The sequence below is a fragment of the Struthio camelus genome, chromosome 4 (assembly GCF_040807025.1).
Source record: "Struthio camelus isolate bStrCam1 chromosome 4, bStrCam1.hap1, whole genome shotgun sequence".
Lineage (NCBI taxonomy): Eukaryota > Metazoa > Chordata > Aves > Struthioniformes > Struthionidae > Struthio > Struthio camelus.
Window position 1 is genome coordinate 79,707,160 of NC_090945.1, and position 19,462 is coordinate 79,726,621.

The window sequence follows — 19,462 nt, forward strand, 5'->3', positions numbered from 1 at the left end:
CTAGACGATGCCCTAGCGATGTACAGCGAGAAACTAGGGAAACTATTGTGTGAAGGCTGCCTGGGGTGTCTGTATCCAGCCAGAGGGGAATGGAAAAAAGTCAGAGGCTGTATAGAGTTCCCCCTGGTAGAGAACAGCTTGAAAGGGAGAGAACGACGGGGAAATGGGGAAAACCAAGCTATTAGCTCTTGGCAACTCAGCTCTCATTCCCTATCTATAACCTAAAATCTTCTAGCCGTGCCCGGAATGGATCCCCGAGGCTGAACGCGCCGTGTGTAATCGGTGGGTTCCAGTATTCCTCTCCACATCAACACATCGGGCAAGCTGCGGGCTGCGCCTGGAGAAAGGCAGAAGCCGTGACCGCGGGTGGTGCCGGATCGCCATCCCGGCGCCCCTCACCGTGGCGCTCGGGGGCTCCGGCACGCTCCTGGCAGAGCGGTGCCCCGTCACCTCCCTGCCTACCCCCCCCCCCCCGCCCTTCTCCGCCCCAGTTGTTGAAAAGGCGCCCGGCGTTCGGCGGCTGCCGGCGGGCCCGCCGAGCCCCGCCGGAGGCGGCGCTGCCAGCCGGGCGACGAACCACCCTCGGCCGGGGGAAGCGGCTGGGCCGAGCGCTGGGGAGTTTGCGCGCGGGGTAACGCGAGCTCCCGCGGCCTCCCAAAAACGGGAAACCGCGGGGGAAGGCGGCGGCGGCAACGCCGGGCCGGGGAGGCGCCGCGGCCATGGCGGCGCGACGGCCCCCGCCCCCTCTTCCCCCCCCTCCCCGCGCGGGGCGGGGCCCCGTCAGCTGACCCGGCCGCCGGCCGGCCGCGGCGCCCTCGCCTCCTTTGGTTGCCGTCCGCCGCCCCAGCGCCTTTCGCGGCGGAGCCGGCGCTGCGCCTTGCCGCCTGCGGGGGCCTGTGGGCCGCGGCGCTGCTCGCTGAAACTTCAGCGTGGGCGCGGAGGGCGAAGGATTAACAACAACAAATCCTGGAATAAATAGGATATCTGCTGAGCTTAAAATCTGGGAGGGGGGGGACGGCGCTGCTTTGAGCGCGCGAGAGAGCGAGGGACAGAGGGTGCCCGCCGCGAGGGAGAGGAGCCGGGTCTGGTTGGCCCCAGCGCCTGGGCTCCGGAGCGGCGCCTTGGCGCGCGAAGTGCCTTACGACAACGTTAAGGCGCCTAAGGGAAGCGGGTGGCTCGTCTTCCGGGGGCTGCCCGGCGGGCGCTGCCCGCGGCCCCGCTCCCTCTCTCCGTTCCGCTCCGGACAAGGCCAAAGCAAAACGCTGAATTTCTGCTCGTCCTTTCATCCCAGCGCGCGCCTGGGATCTCGCAGGGAAAAGAGCAGTAAAAAAACGCGAGGAGGCTGGGCCGCGGTTCTTAAACACGGGGACCTTAAGCATCCTTAACTGTAGCCTTTTCTATTTTTCCGTGCTTGACTGCGCCTTCTTTCAAAGTGACCTGTGTCTGGGCGGTGGTGTGGACGTTCCCCGACCGCGTACTAGGTGGCTCTCGGGGAACGCAGTTTCTCTCCTCCAAACCTAGCGGCATTCCTCGTTCCTGCTCGAAAAAGGGACCGTGAGGGCGCGTGGTGACCACCTCTCCCTATTCGCTTGCTGCATGTTGGGCTGTTGCAGGTGCAAGCTCCCGTCAGAGCAAATAACCACGTAAGACACCTAGCGAACTTTCCTGGGTAGAGGAAAGAGATTATTCTTGACTTCTTTCTGGTTCGTTAAAGCCAGTATTGTCTTTGCTTGTGGAAACAAAAGGCGTTATTAAAGGCCTTTGTTTGCTCTAGCAACCTTTTCTGAAGAGTGCCCCTGCGCGCTCGAGTGAAGTTGTGTTACTGCTTTACGACTGCGTGCAGAATGGCAGAGGTAACTTTAAGCCGGTAAAAATTGCGATGAATTTGCTGTTGCCAGGGGATATCGTTAGAGCAGAATCGTCCGTGTTATAGTCCGGGGGCCGTGCGGGACGCGGCTCACTCCGCAGCGAGCAGCCGGCGGGAGCCCAGGTCACCGCTTCCTGGCAGCGGCTCGGTTCAGGGCGCCGCGGAGGGGCCTGAGGGTCTTAGTGTCTTTCCACGGGTCACGTGGACCTCTGTGGTTTCTCTTAGGGACCGTCGTGTGGGAACAGGGCTGAGAGCCCCAGAAAATGGGATACCTGAGATCAACCGCAATATTTCTGTAGATGCGTTTGAACGAGAAATCCAATGCAGACCGTCAACGGCCTGGTATTAATAAAAGACTGGTTGCATACTGATGAAGGGGAAGAGAGCCATGGTTAAGATGTTTGGTGGAAGACGATAAAGCAAAGTTAGATAGGGTGAAGAGTCAACAAGTCTGATTTTCAGTGCGGTGAGATTGGAGGGAGGCTCTCTGGACCTTGCCGTGCCCGGGATCGGGGCCTCCGTGGGCCAGGAGCGTCCCTGATATCAGGACGCTTTGGGTTTTCTCTTACTGTTTCCTTAGATTCAGTCATTTGCAGCAGAGATGATGTCGCTCGCAGGTTTGGCAGATGGGAGGTTGAGTCATGCCCATGGGTCAGGCTTAAAAGAGGAGAGCTGCTGAGTTAGTGGCGTTTTGGAGTTAATGGGAATGTCCCAGATGAAGAAGAGTATCGGTATTTGTCTGATGAGCTCCTTTCGTTCGAAACTCGTCTCCACTGACCGTGGCGCAGTTCCTATTTCAGTGATTTTTTCTGGTGGAACTGCAGGAAAACGTTTGTGACCTTGTGTGGTTCGAGGGCTTTGAAGGAGGATCTGTAAAGTAGGATTCTCTTATTCTCACCTAAAATCACTGTGGGGCCACCTAGGAACAATGCAGTTTTTTTTGGTCATTAATTTATAAAGGAGAAAAGCCTGAACCAAATCATAAAAAGTAATAAAAGCTAAAAGCGTAAAGAGACGTTTGATTGCAGACGGCCTGGGAAGCTACGGAGAGCGTGTGTAACGCGGTTAGAGTTACTTCTTTAATAGCTCTGTTACTTGGGGGTGGGGGGAGAAGCGCCTCCTCGCCCCCGAGGGAAGAAAGAAAAGGAGAAAAAAAAAAAAGGAAAAGCTTGTGGCTAAGCTGGGAACGGCTAAAAACAGCCCCAGGTGTCGGAGGAGCCGCCGGGTCGCTGCGAGCTCGCCGAGGAGGGGCGCTTGAGGGTCGCTGCCGGGCGTCACGCCCTCCCCTTTCGCTTTCTCTGCGGGCTCGGTGCTGGAACCAGGAGATCAAGCCGGGGCGCGGAGCCCCGCCCGCGGCGGCGGCGGCGGCGGCCGCTCCCCCGGCGGGCGGGCGGGCGGGCGGGAGTGCATGCGCGCGGGCGCGCGTCGAGCGCCTCACTTCAGGGGCGCCCGCGAGGAGCCGCCATATGCTTAGCCTGTTTTTTTTTTTTTAATTTAACCCCCCCCCCCTCTTTCCCCGAAGTTCTCCCCGTAGCGAGAGCGGATATATATTTCAATGGGAAGTTCTCACTTACTAAACAAGGGCTTGCCTCTAGGTAATGATTTCGCGGCGCGTCGTGTGGTGTCGTGTGGAGCCGGGCCGGTGGCGGCGGGGGGGGGGGGGCGCCGCGTAAAGGCTCCGTCCGCTCCCCGCGCTGCCGCCTCGCTTTGTGCCGCCCCGCCCGGCTGGCTGCCGCCGGGGCTGCCGGTGTTTCCTAGCCCGGAGGAGCTGTCGGCCAGGCAGCGTTATCTCGAGCGCAACTTCGCCTGGTAACTGCCGCGACAGATGCGAGATTTGGGGGGGGGGGGGGGGGTGGAGGAGGGATAAATAACAATTGAAAAAAAAAAAAAGCCGAAGACGCGGCTGCAGCACAGTCAAGGGCGCTCAAACTTGGCCGCGGTGACAATTCATCCTTTGGAGAAAAAAAAAAAACCCAAAAGCTTACAAGTAAAACGGCATTAAAACTGCATCCAAAATGTTAATTTCCCCCCCCCCCCCTTGGTTTAAGCAGCAGCCTGGGATTTAACTGCAGAAAAATACTGGTACAATGCCACGGGGGGGGGGGGGGGGAAGCTGCGCTAATATTGCAATAAACAGGAAGTTTAAAAGCGGCATTTTATTGCTGTTAAAAGTGCTTAAGGCCTGGCTGTTGAAATGGTTTTGCTAAATCTGTGGAGGGGTTATGTGTCTGAAAGGTAAGGCTTTTTCTCCATAGATTTGAATTTTTCTTTTTTCCTCCTTTTTTTTTTTTTTTTTTAATGTGCTAGCAAATGCATTTATGGATTGCTGCTGTTTTTTAAGGTAAAACAGATAACATGTATGGGGTGATGTTGTAGAATTGCTTAGTATAAATTATTGTGTTAATCTGAAGATGATTTTTTTTGCAGATAGAAAAGAATACAACGTAGACTCTGTTTATAAACATTATCATTCTTTAAGCAAATGATACCGAAAGAAGGCTACAGAGCAATAAATGAGTCTGTTTACCGTGCAAACATGATTCAGTCTGTTATGCTGCTTTATTTTTCTCTAAAAAATTGAAAATCAGCTTTTCGCTTATGGTACTGAGCTGGGTAGACTACCCTTAGAAAACGCTGCTATCATTGGTGGTTTTCAAAATTTCACCTGTTGTAACTTACATTAAACAATTGAATGTCATCTTATATTTCAATAACTGTTGTCCTTATCAGGAAGAATGTTTGCTTTTAGGCCATGATGGAACACCCAAAGATAATCATCCCTTTAGCTTCACGGAAAGTAATGAGGCCTGATAGACTGAAGTGAGTGTGTACTTTTTTTTTTCCAATGGATTAAAATAAACTATAATATTTGTGATGTATCAGGTGCATCACAGAGATTCCTTTTCCTGGATCTTAGCAAATGTAGATAGTCTTATTTAGCATTCTAGCCCCTTGGCAAGTAGCCCGATCCCTCTGTTAAAATATTTTAAATCTCATCGTTCTATCCCTGTGGAAAGGGAACAAGAAAATACTAAGAAAATATTATTTGTATTTAAATAATTGCTGCTGTAGATGGAAAGCCTGTTAATTAACACTTTACATTCATTCTCTTAGGTAACAGGAAAGCAGAGTTAAAAATCTCACTGGAAAGCAGACTATGCTAGTTGAAAGATAATTTTCCAGTGCATCTCTTTGTTCTATTTTTTTAATCTGTTTTATGTATTTTTAGCTGTGTGTTGGTGAAGCAGGCATGTAATATTATGAGCCCAAACTGCTAACTTTAGTATGCTTAATAACGTTGCTCTTTTGACCCCCAAAGGTGGCAAGATTACAATAGTGGAATTCCTTAATGCTTGACAAATAATAACCTATTTGGATTATTACCAAATCATCTATTCTGAGAGAAAGCTAGTAGCGAAATATTTTGTTCATTTGCAATTCACTAGTGTATTTAAAAAAACAAAACACAACAAACAAAAACCCAACCTGCCACCTTTTTCCAGTCTGAACAAGAAATAGATATTTATGGAGTGACTGCAATCCATAAACAGATAGTGGCAATAAGGCAAGACAGTTAAATTGTTCCATGATTTTTGTCATTGTTATTGTAAAATAATACATAGATGAATAGAGTTCTTCTGTGTTCACTGGTGGCACAGAGAGCATCATTTAATGTAACACGAGCGGTATGTTGTTTGTCCTCGTCTAAAGAAAAGTAATGTAGATTCAGTATTTTCCGAGCAAGTGATGCATTATTTTATTACTGAGTAGATAAATAGTAATAGTCTTGAGAGTTGCTGTAGTCATGCCCAGTAGAAGAGCTTACTCAATGAAGCTACTATTTTGAAGCTACTATTTTTGTGAATTTTTTCTGTTCAGTGTTGTCATATGTAGTTAAGGAGTAGCTGGAGCGTGTAGCTATTGAGCACAAAATATACTACTTGTAAAAAGCTGATCGTTATAAATATTGCATTTTATAATAAAAGTGGATTTCCTGATAGCGTGACAAAACAAGTTACAAACGTCTGTACGTTTGTCAGTTTGGTTAGTTCTTGACTTGTCCTTCTGCATCATAAAGATAAATGGCATCTGCTCTTTGTTAAAAATGTGTGGTGCTTCAATTTACTAATCTCCCTGTTTCTAAGAGTTATAATTTTATTTACAATGGAAACGGAGCAGTCACAATACTTGGCCAAAATTCTGATCAGAGATATTGGAACTGGGCTGGATGCCGTAACGCGTTATACAGATAGAGTAGTATGCCAGCGTTTTGAAACATAAAGTCAATCCCTCCTTATAAGATAAGAACATCTACCACAGTTAGATGACTAGGCACCGTAGACCTTTTGGGGGTAAAAAATGACATTTTCCCGAAGTGTCTATTTACGTGACTACCATAAAAATGAAAAAACGACTATTTATTTTGTAAGTAAATAGTTTGAAGAGTGATAAGCGTGTGAAAAGATGCAGATTTAAATGTCGTTTAAGTAAAGACGCATGAAAAGCGATATGGTCTTTAATTTGTTTATGCGAAATACAACACCTAACCTGTGTATTCAAAGCCATGCAAATATTTTGGACTACAATTGCTTGTTGCCATTTTGTCTTTCCTTAACTACCATGAATTTGTATTAGCTGTGCTTCCTGAAAGGTATCTGGAGAGGCTGGTTACTTGTGTGTTAGAGACCTGCATTTAAGAGTAATATTTAGGGTTTTGCTTCTGAAGCCAGCTGGGAACATTGATGAGGTGATATTCTCCAGTATGTGTCAAGCTTTCAAATCCTGTAGCAGTTGGCAGTTTAGCAACATAGCAGCCTCATCTGAGGCTACCTAACCTCCTGGCCCCATAATTATTTATTTAGTGAGAGAGTAGAGATAGAGTTACACGTTTAATACGTGTCCTAAAACTTAAGGTGAGGATAAAAGTTGTAGTACATAGCCCTTTAGCCTTAGTTCCTCTGCCACACACATTCACTCTCACGGGCAGCATAGACGTGAATTTATGTCTTTGAAAGATGAAAATTCCTGGCTGTGTCTTCGGTTCCCTCTCTCCCCTACCTCCAGACCGAAGGTGGTAATTCATTTGCATCTGTGTATTGGTCAGGTAAAGATGGCAAGTATTCTTTGCGCATAAATCTAAAATAAACATTTCTTATTACTCAAATACAACGCTTTGCTTCCTCTCCGCTATTCCTATAGGAAGACTAGAAAAACGTAGCAGCATCAAGTTGTTGTGGGTGTTTCAGAACCCCCGAGCTGTGATTGTGGTAGGATCTTTTTCAATACACAGTAATCCTCAGCCCATGTTCCTGAGCGATTAACGTGCTCAGAAGTGTTTTGGGAATCTGTGAGCATCAAAGTGTTGGCTGTCTTAAGCCGATGTATGACCTTATGTGACAGTACTGCAGGGAGGGGAAAGGAAAGTGAGTGTCTCCAGTTGTTTATAGTGTGAAAAAGCTTGCTGTGAGTGCTGTGATTAAACTGGTTTTTAGGCTTGGTTAGGCTTGCGGGCCCGTATCTTTAGTATTCCGCTGTGGTTTGATGGTTGAAATCAGTAAAACTTGAAATTGTTTTTGAGCCTGACCAGAGAGAGACTTACCCTGTTTCTGGAGGAATTTAAGACGGTCCCTGGGCCCGTCTGCTTTGTGCTGCTCTGTAAGTGCTGTCTGCAGCCAGGGCAGGGTTAGAGGGAGCGTTGGGAGTACGGTAATGCCTCGGGAACACCCTCGGGCCCGGGCAGGCGCTGGCCAAGACTGGGGTAATGCCTCGGGAACACCCTCGGGCCCGAGCAGGCGCTGGCACTGCTCTTGGCCCAGCCTGCCTGTCAGGGGCCTGTTGTGGGCGCCTCTCAGCCGTCTTTGTATTGCTGAGGAGGCTGTAGCAGGGCCTAAGCCAAGGTCTTAGGATGCTACCTCCATAGGATGCTACAACAGGCAGCATCTTTTTTAAAAAAAAAAAAAAAGAAAAAGAAAAAAAAAAAAGAAACTCTGACGATTTATGTAATGGGAAGAAAAAGGCTCCCAAGGTAAAACCCAGATAAAGAGAAATTGCTTAAATCTTTGAGAAAATTCAGTGTATTAGATGAACAGGTTAATTTTTTTTTGTTGCGTGAAACAGCACATTTATGCTTGCTACGCTAGAGCAAGGATTTAATTTTTGAAGATAATTATAAATTAACTTGTCTCCTTTATGAAATACTTTCGTCGTTTCATCTCAAACGTATCTTGTTTCCTGTGTTATTATTCCATTTGCTAATTATCCAGTTTGTGTCTAATCAACATAATTGAAAATTGACATTGTTTGATTTTTTTTTTTTTCCTTTGAGCTAAATATTGCTAATGCTGTGGCGTGTCTCATGTTGGTATTTCTTTTGAATGATCCTTGCACATCTCTACATTTTCGTCTTTTTTCTTCTTCCCTTTTTCAAATATTTTAGTGTGTCGAGGAACCTCCTTCCATTGTACCTGCCAGTGTAGTCAGGCAGAAGAGATTCACTAAAGAAAGCAGAAAAAGCTGTCCTCGGGGCTGAGAACGGTTGTTCAGAATAATTGTAAAGTTGGTTTTTTTTAGCAAAAATCTTTTATTTCTGTCACATTAAGGCTTTGTAGCTTTAATATTAAAACATGAGGTAATGTAATTATATAATTTTGCTTTAGATGAGGTATTTTAAGGCATATTTTGATAGTTCTATTTACAGGTCAGTGGGTGTCCCTTATCAGCATCGGAATCGCTTTCAGCGTGTTCTGTCACCACTGGCAAAGTTACATAAGGCTGGAATGAAAGTTGTTCACGCTTTCTGACTCTGTGTATGCCAGGCTTCGTTGTAGGGGAAGTTACTCCTCCTCTCTTTTTAATCTTTTAGGGGAGTTCTGATGCCAAAAGGAAGGAAGCATGGAAACATTTCTGAGAGGACCGAGTTGAAATTCCAAATTCCTGTATACAGTCCAAATTTCTTATTGTTGGATGTGCGCTGTCTTCCTCAACAGCCCCAATATTTCTTGATAGATTACCTACCGCTTGTGCCATCACAGGGCGTGTCCACGTCTGATAAGAGCAGTGAGAAGTCTTTCCCAACAGAATCTGCTGGGAGCTTTGCGATTAGTTCGTCATGTACTGGCGTACGAACACGAGAAGAGCGTAACTGTGTTGTTCCCTTTCTTTTAAAGCCAGCATAGCTTCTGCTGCCTTCTGTATTTGGTTGACATGTGATCCTTGCGAGAGAGAAGTGTCTGTAGTTAAGGTACCCTGTGTGGTTTCCTGGTGTTTGTGTATGTGTACCTAAGCATGTCTGGTCTTATGCAAAAAGGATGTAGGTCTTTATCCACTTCGGACATCCAGAGCCAAACTGCAGTAGAGGTAAAAGTAGGTAGTTGCTTAGGACGGACAAATTCTAGGGGAAGCAAGACTGACATGGTCTGCTGTGTGTTTTGCTCGTGTTTGAGCCTTGGAAAGCCCTGCTGACTGCTGTTGCTGGGGCGGTGTGAGGCACTGTCCCTGTAATTCCTGTTCTCCCACCCTCCAAATGTTATCCGTAGGAATTATCCCAATGCTGCCTTCTCCTAACAGCAGAAGTAGCAAATCCAACTCGCCAGGGCCCTCTCTCCTGCATTCCCACTGGCCATATTCCTTTCCCTTTCCTACGGCAGGAGGCTATGCTCCGCACAGTAAAGCCTGGTGCCTGGCCAAGCAGGGGGATGGCCTACATGCTGTCCCATGTCATGCTTGGATAGTACATTGGGGAGACAGTATTCAAAAGAAAGCCTTCTCTCAAGGAGAGAAGCAGCACTGTAGGGTATTTTCATCCCCTTCCACTGCACATACTTTTTTCACTCTGCAAAATGTCATTGTAGCCCCTGGGTGAGTCAGAAGTTGGGAAAATGAGCCAGAAAGGAGCTGTACTAAAATGTGTGCTCTCCAGTCAGATTGGGCTGATCCACAGGAGAATTTGCAGGAAAAGAGAGTGCTGCCTCAGGCAGCTGTTAGTCATATGTATAGTCAGTCAGAGGTGCCGCTAGGGGCTGACAGCCAGTAATGTCTTTGCCATTGGTGCAAATTCCCGTATCTTTAATTTATAATTGCAGAATTGTTGTTGGCCTCTGTAGGGATTTTACCTGAATATGCATTTTCCGAGTTAGCCGCCTAGTTTTAAGCTGAATTGTTCAAAATTAGCGTTGTCTCTTGCATACTCACAGCATGGCAATCTCAATCTCAGAAACAAAATGCGTGGCTTAGCAGAAACGGAGATGTGCAGCACTTCATCAGAATTCCCAGATGAGTCAAATTTCATTAGATGGTTGCAGCCAGTTTGTCTCTTGCTGAGTATGTTGCTTTAGTCTTTGCAGAGTCATGCAGGACAAAAGTGTTTGGTAGAGATAACCACAAGCCAGTCTCCAAACTCTTAAACTGATATTTAAATATTTTTTCTCTTTAATGTGTTGTACCAGATATGTTAAACTGTTTATTTTCAACCAGATAATGAGCATTTTCACGTTTGTGGTCTACCAAACATCTTAATGGGTGTCTAGTGCTTCACTGAATGGTATTAATGTGTATCACGGCCTTTCTCACGTTGTGGATTTTCCTGTTCATATAATCAGCATTGCTGAGAGAAACGATCTTACCGGTTAGCAGAAAGTCGGTGTTGTATGAGCGTGTTCCCATGCTGACTGGAACTGGCTAGATAATTCTTAACCAAGTGTTTCTTGGGTAAGAGATCATGAAGGTACTGACCAGAGCCATGGCAACGTTTTAGGTTTTTGCTCCGTGTCCTCACCAGAGTCTGTGACTGCTAGCAGTGCTCCTTTCCTGAACTGTCTTGTGCTGGGAATACCGTCTTTCATTTCTCTTACTGGGTTTTTGGTGTGCAGAGTCTTGTTCATGTTCCTCTTTAAACATGAATATCTTTTAATATCTATTAAAATGTTGTGTGAAGTCCAGCATTTTTGCAAAATCAGGTAGACCAAAAGCTGTGTATTTGAAGATCGTGTGTCTAGTTACTTAAATAGCTTCTTACCCTCATCCTCAATCAGCACATGTAGCTAATATTGCTATAACTTTATTCACTAGTTCTGTCAGATTTGGTTGATTCTTTTTCAGCTCCTGTAAGAGTGTCAAAGCCTATTTGCATTGTGTTGATTTTGCAGATATTTCTTCGTGTAGAACCTTTTCTTGTAATCCTAAAACTAAAGCAGCTTCCAGTGTCTGCCGTGGTTGAGGTTCCCAGTCAGCAGTTTAGCCACCAGAGCACTATTCCTATGTGATCTTTGAACTCAGTACAACGAGACAGCAGATTTTTTTAAATGCAAAAGCAACATCTAAGAAAATAACCTTTTATCTGTGTAACGCTGGATGTATTTTAGCCACGCTAGTCTAGATAAAAAGAATGTCTTGCATTTTTTAAAAGCTTGTGGGAGGAGGCTCACAATAGAGGCTCCATTGTACTGTTAGTACTGAGAGTACAGGAAATCACAAATTAGCTATGACGAGAGTATTGCAGGGGAGTTTTAAGTTTATTTAATTCCCATAGTATTGTATGGTTTTGAAAGGGTTTCACAATACATTGAATTTTGGGTTTGGTTGTGTATGTTGTTTATATTTGACCGTCCTCTGTTCGAGGCTTTCTCTTACCAAGTCTTTGTTCAGAAGGTTTCATGTTTTAAATCCTTGAATCCAGATGACTTTCCTTCTTACTGTAAATACAGAGGCGTACAAATACATTTGGTATTTACCTCATGACCACCCTGCAGCCATCTGAAATTTAAATCTAGCATTATGTATTCAGCACTGAGAATTATCTCGTTTGAGCAAGGAATAAGGAAGGAATTTAAATAGGAATTTGTGAAGCAGTAAACTGCAGGCATAACTTTTCCTTTCCTACCAGATTTTGATCCTGCAGGATGTTGAGTTATTCAGCTCCAGTTGATATCAAAGGGAATTGTAGTGGGTTTACAAAAATCCATAGGATCCTGGCTGCATCCTGTATGCTGAGCCAGTTGTTATATGATAACCCTTTTGCTAAAACTTATCTGAAGATAGGTTTGGCTGGGTGTCTGCAGCTGAAGAACACGTTCTGTGACTTAATTGGAAAGTTCAGGATAGTGAGGGCTGCAAAATCATGAATCTTATTTCCCTGTTCTCATGAATAAATAAAGTTTACAGTGTGTTTTACTGAGTTGATGTTTTAGACTCTGAAGTACTGTGAACATTATACTTTTGCCTTTGTATATTTTTGCCTTTTTTGCCAGCATATTCGGGCTTGCTTTTAAGCCTGTTAATTTTTAGTTTCTAAGCTTCTTGGCTTTGTTATCAAAATTAATGCTTATATCCCAAAAGAAAAATATTTTATGTTCACAAGAATCAAAGAAAAAAGCGATAAATACAAAATATACTTTATTTTTCGCCCGCCTTACGAATACTAGCCCATAAGCATGGTAAAGTTTTCAAAGTGCGGGTTGTGCAATTCCAGCAACTATAGAAATCCCTAAAGGTTTACTGTCAAGAGATGCATTTTTTGTGCAAGAGAAAAGGGCTTAAAAGATCATCTAATTCTCGCTCAGATTTCCAGAGAGAATTAGCAAAGTGCAACTTTCATTTTAGAAGGCTAATTCCAAAAAGAACATTAAAAAGTGATTGTTTTTATGAATAGTAAATAAACTTCTGTGTCATATCTGAGATTTCTTTGGTCACAAACATGTATGGTGAAAGGAGAAATCTGTGAATAAGCTGTATGACACCTGAGAAACTGCTCACGTTTAATTAAGTACAATTTTAAATCAAGTTAGTTAAGCCAGCACATGCCTTTTTGTGAACTGTAAGTGTAAACTAGGCTTATTTCACAATTATGTTCAGATATTTAAGAATCAGCAAAACCAAGTCAAAATGTCGTGTTTCTCAACCACTTTATGTGGGCATTTGTGTTCTGGTTTACAGTCATGTGCAAGTGTAAATCCAGCTTTTCTTGTGTGGGATTTGTACCTCTTTATGTAAGTCACTTAACTGAAACACCTATGTTAGGAAATTAATCACCAACGCGAGAACTGAATCACCCTCTTGACGTGCTTAGCTCTTTTCTTTGGTTAAAGAAGCAGCTTAGCGTTATTAAGAATCTTCGGTAAGAACTGAAGGAAAATGAAGTATGGCCTTGCTAACTTTCAGGGCAAATTTGATCTAATTATTGACCAGAGAAGCGGAAGGGAGAGGGGAGCAGAGACAGCAGTGCTAGCAAATGCAGTAAGTGGCAATGGAATGGTTCACATGGTCTTGGTCTTCTTCCACTCGCAAGTAGCCCAAGGAGCGACCTGGAATGATTCGCTTCACTTCTCTGCACAGTCCCAGCACGCGCTGGAGGGGAATAACGCTACTGACCTCGCTTGTAAAAGCACTCAGATCTGCAGAAAGAAGCACCAAGTAAGAGCAGAATTTTGATACTAATGGTGCTCTGAATAGGCGCTTGGTAGATCTTGTTGTTTATGTTTCATTTTGTCACAGGTAAATGGTTTGGAAGCAGCGTGGTTTTGATGGTCAACTGAATTAGTATAAGTACATTTAAAAAGACAACCTGTAGCATGACTGAACCTACGCTCTGCATAAAACATTCTGCTATGTGTGGCTTTTTTTTTTTTTTTCCCTGAATTAAAAATGTACTTCCCACTATTAAACTGTTTCCTCTTTAAACAGTAAAAAAAAAAAAAAAAAAAAAAAAGCCCTCTTGTATATTTAAATCAGGAAGTTGTATTTCACCAATTAGCTTGACAGGGCATGCAGGCAGAGAAATCAACAAAATACTAGTAAGTGATCAGGCTGCAGCTCCATATGCTGTGTATTGAAATACAGGAATGTTGTGCTAGCGCTGAGTACTCTTGATTGTGCTGAGATGCAAAGGTTTGAAGTGGAGACATGATTGCAGGCTATTTTTACTTAACAGTTGAACTTTGGAAGAGAAGTAGTAATGGATGATTTCTTTCAGTTTGAGTTTGCACACTGTATGACTATTAAAAACTTTGAGAAGACTGTTAAGTAAAGACAGCTACTCTAGAAGTGCCAGATGGAAAAGAGCAAGAAAAATGCCTTCTGTTTAAAACAGAGCAGGGCATTTTGGCAAGTTTTATTTTGGGGATCTTCTCCAGGCCACACAGTTGCTGTGCCCCGATCACTTCTGCGTTACAGTTTCTGTCATGGAGGCCCGTTCAGGAATTGGATATGTAGCAGGACGCGATTCGCTCTCGTTAATTGAGTGACAGAACACGAGCTTCAGACAGGACATCTTTGTCACGCGGTAACAGGTCTACTTCACAGCCTAGGACCTTGTCACGGAAATCTGGACCGTTCTTTTTTTACTTTCCTACTCAGATTGTCCAGTAAATGCTCTTACGGACGTTTCTGCTATTATAGAAATGCGCTGGCTTTTTCAGAAGCTGTTGTGGTTTGTGAAATACGATACTGGCTGTTTGGTTTGGATGTGAGACCCCTTAGTTCATTCTTTGCAGAGCAGTTGATCATCTTATTACATCCATTATATATGGATTTAGTTCAGGTCCTGTCAGTTCATACATAACTTGTGTTAATTGGAAAATGTGAAAAATGCAGAGTATTCTTTGGTTGGCTAAAACTTTAAAACTGTGCTTTTTCCTGTCAGCCTCTGGAAATCGGCCAGGTGAAAGTTAACATTCCCACAATACCTTTTCTGTGGGGTAACGGGCAAGTTCAGGGCAGCATTCTTTCCTTCGGTTGTGTAAACAGACTGCCCTGTCCAAGGCTATTGAAGAGCTCTTGCTGAACATGTAGTCGCTGCTGTTCGCCCTCACAGTTGTTGCTCCGCTGATGATGATGACTTGTATTTTTTAATTGTCTACTGTTTGTATTTAAATAACATGCAGCCTTTACTTTGTTACCATTTAAGATCTTGCCCTAGGCAGTGCTGTATGAAAAATCAGTGTAATCTACTGATTGTTTCATTCACTGCAATGAATGATGTAGTCAGTATTCTTTCAGAAACTTAGTAGTGTGTCTTTACAACAATAGAGTCTTGTTGACAATAGATGAAAAGAGGTGGAGGTCTGCGAAGCTGAACTGACCTTTCCTCTCACTGAGCTTGGCTACCTTTGGTCCTTCCGAAACATAGCGAGAGTGAATTGCCAGGAAAGCATGGAGCTGGGCCTGCAGTTACTGTCTGTTCTGTTTTATACCTAGGTACCTTTAAAGTTGCTGAACAGTTTATGCAGTGCAAAGACTATTGCATATGTAGTTACATTAGTTAGGAATACTTAGTGTGTCTTAAGCATACGCGTAGATTTTCTTTTTAGGGTCCCACACATGAATTTATACTGCCTCATATTAGTAGTTTATATATGAAGAACTGTGCAGAAAGTGGCTTCTCCGTTCCTGTGAATTCCCGTTTTTCAGCTCCTACAAAAACTGTAGTAGTAACGCTTGATCAGTGAGCTGTGGCCAACCTTAGGCGAAGTTTGGGGAAGGGGGATCAGGAATGCAGTGAATTTCAAAGATGCTTCATGTTTGCTTTGCGTATTCCTTGGGCTGTACTCTAAAAACTATTGATTTATTAAAAACAATACCAGTGACTTCAGATTTTTTTCAGCTTTGGCCTTTCCTACTAGAATTTGGATTTTTTTTTTTTACATTTAAATGCCCGAGTCTGTCCCAGAAAATGCATGTTTTTTATTACTGATGTTTGTGGAAAAGGGTAGCAAGCAACTGTCACGTCTGAAAGTTGTGTTTTTACTGAATCCTGACTTGACGGAGAAAGTCGGTCACTGGTGAAACCTTTGATCTTTCATGCTTTCTGGATAGGTCAGGACAGGGCCATATAATTATTCCCTTTCGTTCACTGATGTCACTGGGGTCCCAATACAGAGTGAAGCTAGGGAATGAACCTAAAATTCATCTTATATAAACTCTTAAATTTTGACCCGGAGTGTGTTCAGTGTGGTGCGTGCATGTTTTAGTACTGCAGGCCCATTATCGTGACATCTGTATGATCACATAAATACAAAGACAATAGGATTGGTACAAGCCCTTGCAATTTTCTGTTCTCTATTATTTATGCAAAATGTGGACAACAGTAAAATACCAATGCATCAAAATGCATTAATGTGGAATTTCTAACTTCCGGTTCTGTGACCATAATTTTTCATCAGTTTTAAACCTCTAATGCCTTTTAATATGGTTTCAAGAACTAAATAGGAAGAAAAACACTATTCCTTACTTGGTAAGATAAAGATGTGTTAAGAAACAGACGTTTATTTTCCTGTCTTCAGTTGGTATTCATTTATAACACAGGTTTTATGGACCTCTTAGTTGAACATTATCTGTTTCTCTACATTTAAAAGACCAAATACTCAAAACTGCTGATTTCATTGGCTCTAAGTGTCAATAATATCTTGGAACTGGCTATAGTTAGGTCTGTGGCGTTCTTTTCTATTTAACGTTTTTAAACTTAATTGCTTAAAATAATTCTGGTTATTCTTATATATGTGTGTGTGTGTATACATATGTGGTTCATATATGCCATAATTTTATATATGAATTTACAATTTATCTTTTTTTTGCACAGAAAGTAGTAGTATCTTTTTAGTAGTTATGAAGCTAAAGTAATTCATATGCATGCACAATTTTAATTACATACATCAGTTAGGTATGTACACACTGATATGTGAGCTGCTTGTGTGCAGATACTTATCTCTTCCGTCCTAATGTGCTTGATTTTGCAACTGATACTCGAATAATGGACTGTCTTACGCTCCAAGCAGCTCTGCTGACTGATTGCAGAACCACAGTACAACTCAGTCTGAATAAGGAATAAAGCCAGGCCTTCTTAGATAAAAGACAAAAATAAAATGCTAAGGAAAGATGTACACTGAACAGTAACCTGGGCTTTCTTGTCCACCACCTGTGAAACCCCCGCAGGAATTACTCCTATTGTACGAGTGTTCCCTCCTTCTTAATAGAGGTGTTCTATATCCTGGTTTTCTTGTTGACTGGAGAATGACAGCTTTTAAAAGTATTGTAATGATGAAGTACCATTAGCTGTATACCATTCATGTCTTAAATTGCATCCTTTGTTGCGTTGTTTGCTGTTCGGGTAAAATAGTTGGATGTGGTCAGGATCTTTCCAGCACTTCTGCTTTCTTTTTATTTTCTTGTTTTGCAGGTTATTCATTTTTTTGTTGAATTATATGTATTTCGGTGATCAGTTGGCATGGAAACATGGCTGGTTTATAGGCCAGTTGCTTTTAGCATTAATTCACAGGTACTTGTTGTTTTCAAATGTGAAAATGGAAACCATTTATGTTCTTCATCATTCCCCATCATTAATACTCACATGCTTTCCAGTGCAACATAAATTACCTTTCCTTCTGTCTTAGGGGGAAAAAATGAATTTTTTTTGAAGAGGAAAAAAATAAGAGACTAATACTGTGTTGTATCATGTACACTGTTTTAATAAGACAGAGCTCAACATAAAAATAATTGAAATATGTAACTAGACAAAATCAACAGAACAAAGCCTGACACCAAATCTTAATTTAAATCCAGAAAGCATGTGAGGCATTTCAGTACTGCCAAGTCACGTCACTAAATTCCTTTTTATTAATATATTTATTGGTGTTACCCTTCCTTTTTGTTTTCAGAAGAACATTTTTCTAGTAGGGGTTGATATTGATTAATACTGATATTCTGTGATTTTAGTGGGGTTTAGCAGTTTCTGAAATATCTCGTGGGCAAACGTGCAGAATTTTGCATAATGAATGCAGCAATATTCTTGGTGATATGGTGATACACTTCAGTGACTGCTTCTGGGAGAAAAACAAGTTCACTATCATAAAATCAGCATAATGAAGAGTAGTTGGACTAGATCATTCTTGCAAGTATACGGTCATAACTCCCCCCCCCCCCCCAAACAGTGAGATGTCTTGCAGGTTTTTCTCATTTTGATATGTACTGAGCGTCAGTGAGTCCCTTTTCATTTTAAATTGCTCCAAAAAGTGTATTTTTTGTGTCGTTTGACTGCGGGTAAAATAGCATATAGAAGTAGTACTTGTTTTTTCACATTTACAGACATTTGAAACTGTATCCAAAAACTTACTCTTTTAAGTGTACATAACTACAGGACTGATAGGTGACATCCTCTCAGATTGTGTGCTTTCAATGTAGTTGCATTCAGGTTCGCTAGAGTCAGATTGAATCTCCTTCTGATTTCTGAAAGCTACAGGCCGTTCGTTGCCTGAGGAGCTTTATATAGATTGTATACGTGGAGTAAAAATAAGATTTTGAGTTAATTTACTTTGCCTCCTACTCCTCCCTCCCCTTCCAGCCTTTAAACACTTTATTTCACTAACCAGTTCATAGGGATCGTGTGTTTCATAAACAGAAAATGAACAGATTGAATTGATAGAGTTCATAACTCAGTCTTACATATTTAATAAATGATCACTTCATCTGGCTTATTGAATGTATTGCTGTACTACTTTTTCTTTATTCCTCAAGTTAAAGTCCATGCAATTCAATTTTAAAAGGATACATCTATGCAAGATTTGTCAAATTTAAATAAAAGTACTAAAAATCTGCAGTTTTTGAATGTGTTGTTCATGCCGCTGTTCATATTGTATGAATTTCATGGCATTACTCAGCAACCATATGGTCCATTTCAGCCTCACCATATTTCCTTTTCTTAATATAAGTATCTCTGGACAGTAAAAACAAAACTAAAGAAATTGTAGGTGAAAACCCCACATTTTCACGTTTAATGATTTTTTTTTTTTTTTAAACAACTTCAGTAGAAAATAAATTTTTGCTTCATGCTAAACCCTTCCACAGAGGCTGTTCTGAGCTTTCTCATAGGTCATTTGAAAGTGGCTTTCTCAGAGGTTAAGGAAGACAGTTTAGTACAGGAGAGGGCTTTTTTCTTGCTCACAGCATTTTACAGATCACATTTTTACTAACCCTAGTGCAGCTGCGAGCAGAAGTTAGACGGTACTGCTTCCTGTGTGACGCTATCTCGTCCTTTGCGCAGAATAAAACCATTTCTCCCCTCCGTCCTTCCCCCCTTCCACTCCATTCTCTCTCATAAACAAAGGGGCCTGTTTCTTCATAGAGATGAGTGAAAAATAAATGGGCCCCACCCTTATAAATCTCAGTGTCCTTGTTAAAGTAACTGGAGATAAGAGGTAATTCTTTCATGGCTGTTATAAGCCGCTTTGTTTTTCCTCCCCATCCTTCCTTGAAAGTGGAAGTGTGTGGCTGTCATAGCTGTAATGTCCATCTTCAGAGGTAGGCTCCAGGAATGTTTCACCAGATGCTGAATCCCGCTATTGTGAATGGATGTCTTAATCGATATTTTAACCAAATATGTTTTCATTTATAACATTTCCTTGTGGTATTCATGCTTATGAAAGGAGTGATGTGTTTGAGCTTTACCTGCAACTCCCAACTCATGTTAGTTCTGACCATTGGTATGTTTAAGTTTGCGCAGCAGTTGCTAGTTGCCTTGTTGTTCGGTTGTATAGTTAGGAAGCCCTCAAAATTCGTGACAAAGCCAGTAAGTTAATATAGTTGCTGTTGTGTGATCCCAGCTCTCTACAG

At 42.7% G+C, this 19,462-nt stretch overlaps 1 protein-coding gene across 50 annotated transcripts in view; it reads left to right on the plus strand.

Annotated features, from left to right (window-relative positions):
• The window catches only part of CTBP1 (C-terminal binding protein 1), a 255,605-nt gene that overhangs the window by 182,797 nt on the left and 53,346 nt on the right, over positions 1-19,462 (plus strand). For 6 of the 50 annotated variants that reach the window (XR_011141128.1, XM_068943629.1, XM_068943639.1 and 3 more), the window contains exon 1: positions 3,225-3,462. The exons of 28 other annotated variants lie outside the window; for them this stretch is intronic. Coding sequence is in view for 4 of the 22 variants with exons in the window: in XM_068943616.1 (XP_068799717.1) it covers positions 3,423-3,462 (40 nt within the window). In the remaining 18 variants the exon portion in view is untranslated. Of the gene's footprint in view, positions 1-3,224; positions 3,677-19,462 lie in introns of those variants that run through there. 16 more of the 50 variants (XR_011141125.1, XM_068943627.1, XM_068943618.1 and 13 more) reach the window with 9 other exon arrangements.